At 36.4% G+C, this 11,587-nt stretch overlaps 1 protein-coding gene across 1 annotated transcript in view; it reads right to left on the bottom strand.

The window, feature by feature from the left end:
* Window positions 1-11,587, bottom strand: part of SLC12A2 (solute carrier family 12 member 2) — a gene marked incomplete at its 5' end in the record, with an annotated part of 120,987 nt that overhangs the window by 32,154 nt on the left and 77,246 nt on the right. The window contains 5 exon segments of the mRNA XM_006157414.2: window positions 1,243-1,342; window positions 2,859-3,014; window positions 5,450-5,551; window positions 7,284-7,407; window positions 7,582-7,689. Of these exon segments, the coding sequence (XP_006157476.2) occupies window positions 1,243-1,342; window positions 2,859-3,014; window positions 5,450-5,551; window positions 7,284-7,407; window positions 7,582-7,689 (590 nt within the window).

Genomic DNA, 11,587 nt, shown 5'->3' with positions numbered 1-11,587 from the left:
TTTCCCTTCTCTCTCTGGTAAAATTAGAAAATAATAATAATAAGTAAAATTAAGTAAATAATTCTTAAAAAAAAAAAGAATTATTACTTGAGGATCTATTTAAAAACAAAAGACAAGCTTGGGGCCAGCTCAGTGACACAGAAGCTAACACACAGCTCCAATGATACTGACTTATATGGGAAGCCAGGGGGGTTGGCTCCCCAGTTAACCTGGATGCATATCCTCAAGTTTCTAGCTGGCTGGGAAGGATGAGGAGGGATCATGGAATGAGACCTGTGGAGGGTACTTGCCTTTCTGTATCTCTCTCATTTAAAAAAAAATTAACTTGGGACCAGTAGATGGCTTAATGTATAATGTGCTGGACTCCCACATAGGCAACTGCGGTTTGAATCCTGGACCCAGCAGCTTAAAACTCACACCGGACATGTGTGCATGCATGCCCAAGATTCTGAGAGGAGAAGGGATTGCAGTGTGGTCATCCCCTGAGGAGTGATTTCTCGCTTGCTGTCTCTCCAGTGAGCACCCATGCCCTCTAGCAAAAATCTCTTTCTTAAAAAAAGAAAAATAAACTTAAAAAAAAAAAAAAGCAAGCCTACATTTAACTAAAAATTATAATTTCTAAAAATCTATAATAGTATTTCTTGATATAAAGAAGTATATATTAATAATACTGCTTTAATAACCGAATTTCAATTATTAGAAACATGAAATTAAGGAATAGTTTATCAGTCATCTTGATATGATAAACTGTTAATTACATAATGATTAATAAACTATTATAAAGTATAGTCAAAGTCATTTCATGGGGAAATAGTAATAAAAATTATTTCAAAGCTCTTTTTCTATAACTACAACTGGTTTCCAAGTAGCTGATAAGAAACCAACATGAAAAAATGTAATGTCTTAGTAAAATTATAAAATAGGCATGTCAAAAATCTTTCACACTTAGTTTAACAGAATTTCAGTGGCCCCAGAGGAGAAAAAGAGGTTCACTTTATACTCGTCAAATGAGAGACCTCCAAAATTTTCATAACATTTTCCCATGGTAGATGATTGTTCTTCTCTTTGTACAAGTTTGTCTTCAAATAATTAAATGGTCCAAGTCAAACCAAAACAAAAACAATATTCTCTGCTTTCCAAGAACTTCTTATGAACCACCAGTATATAAAGTGTTATTGAACATAATTTAACAGCTGACTAACCAGCGAAGAGAAAATGTTTCCATGTCACCTTATCACCTACCTGAAGTTTTTCACATGGTCTTCCACTCCTGAAAGACGGATTGAATGCTGCAGTGCATTCAGGTAAGTCAGGGCTTGAGTAGAGGATCCCCAGTTCACATCTGCAGGAGGACAGTGTTCATGCAGCATAACCAATCAATAAGCAATTTAGAGAAACAAACAATGCTTTCATATTTAAAAAGTCGATTGCTAAAATAAACTTATAGTACATGCAACTTTCGATAATAAGACTAGAATAATCTGCACTATAATCTGATTTAGAGAAAATGTATTAACTTAGAAAAGAGCTGATGGAGTTGTAGGTATACTGGGCAGATAGCTTAAGAGACTATTTCACAAATGAACAAAAAAATTATTGCTTAAAAAAAAAATTATTGCTTACAAAGCCAAAGGTTTAAAGGGAAGGAGAAGTAGCTCTTTAAAGTTAAGAAGCCCTATTTATAGTACCTAACTATTCAGATTATTTGGACAGGAAATTTTCATTTCTTATTGCATAAACAGCTTAGATATCAAATAATTTCAGATATTTGTTCATGTACAGACATACCAAGTCAGAGAAATAATTGTTTCCTAAAATGATTAAAACAATAGCTGCTGTGTCCATTTCATTTCTAGATCCACGACTCTATAATCTAAACCCTTATCATTTCATATCTGATTACAAAATGTTTCCTCATTGTTCAAAGCTATTACATTGGAGGTGCCAGGCAGTGGCGCAGCAATAAAATGCAATGTTCTGCAAGGCTGACCAGGGACCACATAGGAAAACCTTTTTCCTTCTGGAGACTTCCCTGAGAAGGCAGGACACCACAGTCTGGAGCTGCCTGAGAGCTCGGGGTGATCACAGCATCAAGACTCTGTTGGGTGTGCACTCACATCCCATCCTTCTTCCCAAAGAATAAATAAATAGGACAAGAACAAAATTATTGCTTTGCAACTACTCTTGTAATCTCTTCCTAATCTATTCTATTAGGCCCACACTTTTCAAACCTTTCTCAGCACATCTTTCTTCTGTGTTACAGATTACAATACAGAATACTAGATCACTCCTAATAAACCCGAGCAGAATCATCTTATGGAGATATCTAGCCATTATCAATAGGACACATACTAGGGAATCATTCTTTTCCACTTAAAACATATTTGCCCAATTTTCTCCACTACACAGAAACCTAGTGACAAGGATATAAGTCTTAAAGTGTCATGTGAATTTCTTAGTATTTACTATAGTTCTGGGACTACAACAGATATTAATGTTTGATTAGGCTAATAGCGTCTACATTATGATTATGAATCCTTTCAAAGAATAACTTTGAAATACATTCAGTGTAACAGAAGTTTAATTATATGCATTTATTATTTGTCTTTTAATATAATTAAATTCAATCTATGGGTAAGAATGGAATTCCACTGAAATAGAAAAGTCCAGAACTGACTGTTTCATTAAAACTACACGTATCTGGAAAAGAACAACAAAAGCTAAATGTATTTGGAAATGAGTTATTTTGAGTTTTACATGAAATTCCTTCAAATATATAAAAGATGATGCTTAAATATCAAAAGTAACAAAGTACCAAAGTGAAAAATACCAAAAAAAAAAAAAAAGTGGCTACTGACCTGGTTTTTTGTAGGTAACATAAATATACAGTCCAAGGACTATGACATACGTTAGCAATGCAGCCCACCAATTAATGACAAACATCACTATGCAACAAAGAATTGCTCCAATAAGTGATATCCACATGTTGTAGTATTTGAATGCAGGACGCCATCCTACCAAAGATGAATAAGTAGAGAAATAAAAGTCGCTCAGGTATTTCATCATCTGCTTTATACAATGGAACAGATCTATGCACAAAACTTTCTAATTTAGGGCTGGTACTGAGAAAACTTCTAAGCATTTAATAAGCCTAGTAGCTAATAATAAAGTCAAAAACTGTTATTGATCACAACTGATTTTTACAATTCTCGGTGGTCATGAACAGGGAACACCTATACTTTCAAATTCCTGTATCTTACTAGTTCTGTAGTCAATAAGTTATTTTAAAAAGAAAAAAAAAAAAAACTATTCTAAAAAAAACTATTCTGTATTTAAAACTACAAAAGGCTTAAAAAAAGGAAGGCTTCAGGGCCAGCAGGTGACATGTGGATAAGGGCATCTGGACTCCCACATGGCTGACTATGGTTTGAGGGCCAGACCTGGCGGCTTGCATTCTGTTTCTCTCTCTCTCTCTCTCTCTGTCTCCCTCTCTCACTCTCTGGTCAAGTTGAAATAAATAAATAAATGAATAAATACAGTTAAATAAAATAATTTTTTTTTGAAGAGGGTTTTGCAATAGGGCGCGTGCGCTTGCCAGACAGACAGAGAGAAAGAGAGAGATAGAAAGCGAAAAATCACCCCCCGGGGGGATGGCCACGCCGCAATCCCTTCTCCTCCCTTCTCCTCTCAGGATCTTGAGCATGCATGCACACACGCCTGGTGTGACTTTTAAGCCATCAGGTGGGGGACGCGAACCGCAGTCAACTACGTGGGAGTCCAGCGACATAGCCATTACGCTAACTGCTGGTCCCATAAAATAATTTTTTTTTTTTTAAAGGAAGGTGTCTAGTGGACTCCTTAGCAATATATCTTTATTTTCTGTTTTGGAGCATGAGCTACCACTGTATTCAAGTAATACATTAAAAAATTACAAACAAGTGCCAGCAGGTGGGAAGGAGATTAAGGCAGCTGAATCCCCCATATGACCAACTCTGTGGTTCAAGTCCCTGATTCAGCAGCTTGGAAGTCATGTTGGTCATGTGTTTGCATGCCCAAAATCCCAAGAGGAGAACGGAAGATCAGGGATTGAGGCATGGCCACCTCCCCGAGGGGGTGATTTCTCACTTTCCTTCTCTCTCAGAGAGTGCATACACCTAACAATCATAACCATACATATATAAATTTTAAAAAGCTGGAAAAATTGCAAACAAAATGTTCATGAAAATCATTACAAACTCAACCAGTTGCTAGAAAAGCTAATTTTTAAAATAGAAACACATACCTTTCCATTTATTGAAGTATTTATGAATTTACTCGAAAAAATGTTGACTATTGGGGCCAGCAGATGGTGTAATGGTTACATTGCTGGACTCCCACATTATTGATTGTGGTTTGAGTCTTGGACCTGGGGACTTGGGACTCACACTGAGATATGTGTGTGTGTGTGTGTGTGTGCACACGAGCACGTGCACATACACAGAAAATCCTGAGAGGAGAATAAAAAAGAAGGGATTCCTGCATGGCCATTGGTCCTGGGCATGATTTCTCACTTTCTGTTTCTCTGTCTCTCCAGTAAATATACAGGCCCTGTAGCAAAAATCTCTCTCTAAAAAAAAAAAAATAAGTTGAATATCAGGTATTTTTATTTTCTTTGATGGATAGTCCACATCAAAGTCTCAAATTTTTAAAAATTATTTCAATAAAATTCATATCATTTTTTAAAGTAAAAACTGATGCTAAAATGTCTGTGCTTTAAGTTCCCATACTTTATCTTTTCTGTTCTGAAGGATTTACAGATCCTTAGAAGGAAACATGCTTTTGTTCCTTCGGATCCTTCCCTGATTTCCAACTATTGTCAGTTTATAGTAAAAGCCACTATAAATGTTTTTAAGACCCTATGTTAGAATTCTACCACATTTACAATGTTAAAAACAGTACTGAATGGGCTACCTATATCATCATAATGTTCTTTACACTGAAAAGTAATGAGCTAAATAGCAAAAAATAATTTTTAAAGAATTATTTACTCAATTCCATTATGTTATTCTGATAATTATTATTTTTTAAATTGACCAGAGAGAGACAGAGAGAGAGAAAAAGCAAGCTGCCAGGTGGTCTGGGACTCAACCCGCAGTCAAACATGTAGGGGGAATCCAGCGCCTTTAGCACCATGCCATCTGCAGACCCCCAAAATAATTTTAAAAAACAGTAAAGCAATTATTTCACAGTGTTAATTAAAATTAGATAAATGCTTAGTGCTCTGAAGACAAGGAGCAGAATATTATTACTTTCTAATAAAGAGATCTTTGAAGACCTGATTTAACAGTAAAGGGAGACCAGCATTAATGTGTTAACCATACACATACTATCTTTTAAAATGGGTCAAAGTTTTATTTACTCTGAAATCAAAAACATTCATTTGCAAAACTTTTTAAAAATGTAAAATTACCTGGAGATTTTGCAAGTGATGCATGGAATACTGAAAAGTTGATCAAAGCATATGATGCAAGGAAGAAATTGGAGATAATTGGAGCAATAACATTCAGTTCAGCTGTAAAAGAAATACGAGGTACATTTAACTGACATACTAGACAATGTTTATTTTAGGCTTTTAAAAATTGTTATTCGAAACCTTGCTTTCTCGCTTCTTTCTTCCCTCCTATATCTACCATCCACATGAAATAATTACTTATATTTTGCTATGTATGCTTTATCTACTTTACTTTTCAGAAATCAAATCTTATGAATGCAGCTGAAGTTCCCTTATACTCACTATTCCAAACTTGGTATATTCTTTCAAATCACATTACACAGTTCTGTTCATGTGAAACAGAATCCATAAGCACTATATAGTACTGTCTCGATGATCTGAAAGTTATAAATAATATCATATTACATGCATCATTCTGTAAGCTGGCTCTTTAAATTCAATGACCAGAGGGAGCATGTGTGCAGAGAGAAAAAAAGAAGGGAGAGACAGAAAGCACTCCCCAGGGGCATGGTTACAACACAATCCCTTCTCCCTAATTCTCCTTTACATTACAATTCGGGGCATGCATGCACCTGCACCTGGAGTGCTTTTCAAGCTATAGGGCCAGTATTCTAACCATAGTTGACCATGTGGGATTCCAGCTTCCTATGCGTAGCACTTAACCACTGCGCAAGGTAGCAGCCCTGTAATTTATCTTTTATATTTATTATGTTTGAAATTCATCTACATTGCTGACGAAAACCAAACATTTCCTTTTTTGGATTGTTTTACACTGTTGTACATTATTTATTCTACAATTTCACTCCTCTATTGATTTATGTTGCTTCCATTTTTCACTATTGTAATTAACGATTCTCAAAGCACTCTTCCATATAGCTCTTAGGTAAATATGAAAGTTTCTCTAGAGTAACTTACCGGAAAAGAGAACTTCTGGATCATGGAAAACTTTACTAGGTATTGCCAACTTGTTTGCCAAGAGCAGCTACACCAAATACACCTCTACCAGCATTATGAGACAGTTATTTTCCATACGGCCCCCAAGAAACTCGGTGGTATCCTCAGACATTTAATGTCAATTAACTTGAGGCAAATTTCTTTTTTTTAAGAATTATTTAATTTTATTTATTCATTCACTTTTTTTTTTTAATTTTAGGAGAAAGAAAGTGAGAAAGCAAGTTACCAGGTCTGGGACTTGAACCATGGCCAGCCATGTGGGAGTGTGTCCAGTACCTTAAATGCCATTCCACCTGCTTGTCCCGAGACAAAATTCTTTTAAACTTAAGAGAACGGTATTTTCTTTACCAGTAGAAGAACCATTAGTTCATTTGTGATGAGATGAAAGAGGCAAAATATAGTTGGGACAGAGGTGCTTTCACTGGACACTGAAATCCTTCTCCATATGCTATACATTTTTGTAAGAATTACTTTATTTATTATCATAACTATTATATTTTAATTTGGAGAGAGAGAGAGAGAGAAAGTGAGAAAGCAAGCCTCCAGGTCCCGTGGTTGGCCATGTGGGAATCCAGTGCTTCAACCACCACACTACCTGCTGGCCCCATAAAAAAAAAAAAGTTCCTTCGAGCTCTAATGAGGACTTACTGATGGTAACCATTTTAGTAAATATATACCCAGTGTTATTATTTGCAGTACTTTATAAGCAGTCTTTTGTTTGATAGAAATAAATTTAGTATACCAAACAGAAATATCTGATAATAATTAAATACAAAGTTTAGAGCTAATATTATAAATGCACCAAAATTAACATTAATTCATCATTTATATAACTAACCAATTAAGATGAATCCAAGTGCAATTAAGAATGTTAAGATGTAGCCACGAAGAGGTTCATTATTTTTCCCATAGCCTTTGGCAAACATCTGGAAAGCTGGGTAGATGTTGTCCTTACATAGAGCCTAATGAAGAAATGCAACATTAAATAAAATACATCAAAAACGACAGATTTGCTTACAGTTATGACAGGTAAATCAAGAACAGAACCCAAGTTTCTAATTCTCACTGCTCTTTCTTTCCTGCCTCCGAATGTTTCACCTCCCCTTCAATAAGCCCCATAATATGAAAATACTTGCCTGAAATATTTTGGGAGCGCTCACAAGGGATGCCAATGCTGAAGAAAGAGTGGCTGAAAAAATACCTGCAGAAATTAATGGTGCAAATCCTGACACCATGCTCATTACCTTAAAAAGAAGTGGAGAGTAATATTTTGTTTACAAAGAATTTTTAAAATAATACAATAGTCTGTGGTCACATTTCATTGTTCTAGTGAAGGCTAATATTGGGACAATTTAATAGCAATAAACAACAGTATATGCATTACAAGTTTATGAAATAGACTTACCATTAACCCCACCTTAAAAATATAATAAAAACCCTTCATTTTGTTAAGTTTTAAGCACATATAACAGTGTAGAGTATGATGACCATCCAGTACCCACCACCCAGTTTCAAAATGATGAACTTGATCAACTCCAGACCAATCCCCACGTTACTCTCAAACAAATTCTAGGTATCATTTAATGCATAATGTTTCAGTACATATCTCTAGTAGGTGAGGACTTTCAAAGAATTAGAACTATGACACCATTTTAACAGCTTAAAAACTTAAAACAGTTTTCATAGCACGAGCCTGCACTCAAATCACCCAAACTGACACTCTTTTCTTTTTTTTAAATATTATCTATTGGGGTCAGCAGGTGGAGTGGTAGTTAAGGGCACTGGACCACATGGCCAACCTCGGTTAGAGTCCTAGACCTGGCAGCTTGCTTTTTCGCTGTCCCCCCACCCACACTCTGTCCCTCTGTGGTCAAATAAAAATAAATAAATCTAAAAAATAAATAAACAAGCAAGCAAATAAACAAACTAAAGTAAAATTAAATAAAGTTTAAAAAATGGAGCCAGCAGGTGGCATGGTGGTTAAGGGTGCTGGATTCCCACTTGGCTGAAAGCAGTTCGAGTCCTGGACCTGGCGGCTTGCTTTCTCACTTTCTTTCTCTCTCTCTGGCCCCCTCTGGTCAAAATAAAATAAATAAAGTTAATAAAAAATAATTATTTAAGAAAAAAAAAACACTATTTATTTACCTATTCATTATGTTTTTGAGCCACTAGGTCCAGGACTTGAACCGTGGTTGGCCATGTGGGAGACCAGTGCCTCAACCACAATGTTACCTACTGGCTCTTCTGTCTTTTCTTAATCATTTTTATTAGTTTGTTCAAATCAGGATCCAGAAAGAGAATACTCTTTTGGTTGATGTATCTCAAATCTTTTTCATTCTACAGGTTCTCCTTTTCATTTTATATATTCTGTCATTTTTATATCATTTCTCATGGAGACCCTATACTCCGAATGTTGCTGACATACCTCCACTGTATTATTTAACCTACTCCTCTCACCTCTGTATTTCTAGTAAACTATTAGTTATATCTAGACAGTTAGCAGACCAAAGTACAAGTTTTTCTTTCTTTTTTTTGGGGGGGGGAGAGGTTTTCACTATAGGGCACGTGCGCTCGCCAGAAGGACAGAGAGACAGAGAGATAGAAAGCAAGAAATCACCCCCAGAGGAGATGGCCACGCCGCAATCCCTTCTCCTCCATTCTCCTCTTGGGATCTGGGGCACGCACGTGCGCATGCCCAGCGTGAGTTTAAGCCACCAGGTCCAGGACTCGAACCGCGGTTGACTACGTGGGAGTACAGTGACATAGCCATTACGCTAACTGCTGGTCCCAAAGTATAAGTTTTTGGCAAGAATATTTCACAGTAGCTTGATGTACTTCCATCAGAAAGACTGTTTCTTTGTTGTGATATTTAGTGTGGAAGTTTAAAATTGTATAGTCCTTACTCTTTAGAGCTAAAGATGGGCGTATTTCCAGACGAAAAGATAAATTACAAAGCCTAGGATCTGCCATATGTAGATGTGCAGGTATATACGAAACAAAGTCAGCCACACACTGGCAATTGATGAAACTGGGCATCGTGTGCATGAGGTACATCCCTGCTTTCTGTTTTCATGTTAAATATTTCCCTATGAAGGCTTTTGCTTTTTATAACAACAAAGGTTTGATCACTTAGATCATGAGAAGACAATCAGTTAAGTCTACACTGAGAGTGCATTGCTAAATAAATCAGCTAAACTATTCAAAACCATTAGTGTTATAAAGTTAAGACGGCCCAGAAATACCTCTAGATTAAAGGACTTACAAATGACATTACTAAATGATGTGTGATTCTAGAGTGGATACTGGAAAAACAGTTGTAAAAATATTAGGGACAAGTGGATAAAACATGAATATGGAAATCTATTTAGATAAAAGTATTCTATCAATGTTAATTTTTTTTTTTTTTTAACTGCTAGAGAGTGCATGGATTAGCCAGAAAAAACATGAGTGTTGTTAGGGACCTTGACCAATGGGGTGCGATCACACTGCAATCCCCTCTCCTCTATTTTTCTATCCCATTGGGATTGGGGGCAAGAAAGCATGCATGTGTGTTGTGTGTTTTTCAAGCCACAGGGCTAGGATTTGAACCAGTGGGCCATGTGGGATCTGGCTCCTTTAACCACTAGGCTATGGGGCCAGCTCTATGTTCAATTTACTAAGTGGTATAACGGCACTGTACTTGCACAGAATGTCTTAAAAAGGTTAAACTGATCGTGAAATTGTGACATAACTGATTCTGTAACTTATTTTCATACAATTCAAGAAGAAAATTTATTTATACACACACACAAGTAAGACAAATGAGGCAAAATACAAAAAACTATGAAATATATGTATTTTTCTGTGCAAAAAAGCATTATGACTTTTCTGATGACCCAGTAACTGAAGGACAGATAAACAGGTATATGTTTGTAGTTTTTTTCTGTATCTTTAAAACCTGTCAAAATACAAAATTGAGGTGGAGGAGTTGCCTAATGGATTCAGATACTATAAGCTTGATCCATCTATTACAAATGATCCAGCAATGAATGGTGATTTCCACCTAGATTCATTACTGTATTCATAGAAATTCACTGTTCATTTATATCAACCAGGAACATGCCAACTACAACTATGGAGGTAAGGAAGGAGGATCTGGTGTTAGGCTCTTTGTGACTACCATACAACTGGCTGTGATTTAGTACTTTAAACTAGATTTACAGCTATTATGGGCACAGCATGCAGCCATGATGCATGAGCCTGACTTCCTGTGCTTATACACTACATTATTTAATAGCATCTCCCATAGGCTGAGGGTTAACTCGAAGTGTTTTCTTTTGAATTTAATTTTATTATTATTATTTTAAAAATTGCTACAAGGCACACGTACTCGTGAGAGAGAGAGAGAGAGAGAGAGAGAGAGAGCGAGAGCGAGCTTACAGGTCCCAGGATTTTTCAAACTATGGTCAGCCATGTGGAAGTCTAGTGCTTTAACCACCATGCCACCTGCTGGCCCAACCCTAAGTATTTTAAGAAACATTATCAACATCAACTTCTCTGAAAAGGCTAGAGGGAAAAACCAGAAAAGATGATTTTCTGCCCAATCCTTTAGTAGTTGTGTACATATCATATAATCTTCAATCCCTATCATTCACATTAATTAATGCTAGATTATCTAGCACTGCCAGCCTGGCCTTAGGAGAAAAAAAACATAAAGAACAGGTAAGATTAGCCAATATGGGACCAGCAGACGGAGTAATGGTTGTCACAGGACTCTGATGTATTCAACCTGGTTCAAAGCCCAGTAGCTTAAAACGTGCACTGGGCACATGTGCATGCATGCCCAAAATCCCAAGAGGTGAGTGGAGAAGGGATTACGGCGTAGCCACACGCCAGGGGGCTGATTTCTCTCTTTCTCTCTCTCTCCAGGAAGCACATGCGCCCTACAGCAAAAACCTCTCAAAAGAAAAAAAAGATTAGACAAGATAAAAATGAACGGACTTAATCACTGCTATATATATTTATTAGCTCATTCAAAATTCCAGATATTAAATGCTAAGACTGAAGCAGATACATAAAATGCAGGGAACATAGGATACGATGCTATGTTGCTGGATTAAGGCAACTCTGACACCATCAGTTATCACTTATAAGTGTAAGTGC

The sequence above is a fragment of the Tupaia chinensis genome, unplaced genomic scaffold (genome assembly GCF_000334495.1).
Source record: "Tupaia chinensis unplaced genomic scaffold, TupChi_1.0 Scaffold000541_1, whole genome shotgun sequence".
Classification (NCBI taxonomy): domain Eukaryota; kingdom Metazoa; phylum Chordata; class Mammalia; order Scandentia; family Tupaiidae; genus Tupaia; species Tupaia belangeri.
Note: the sequence above shows the minus strand (reverse complement) of the source record. Positions and strands in the feature narration are given on the sequence as shown.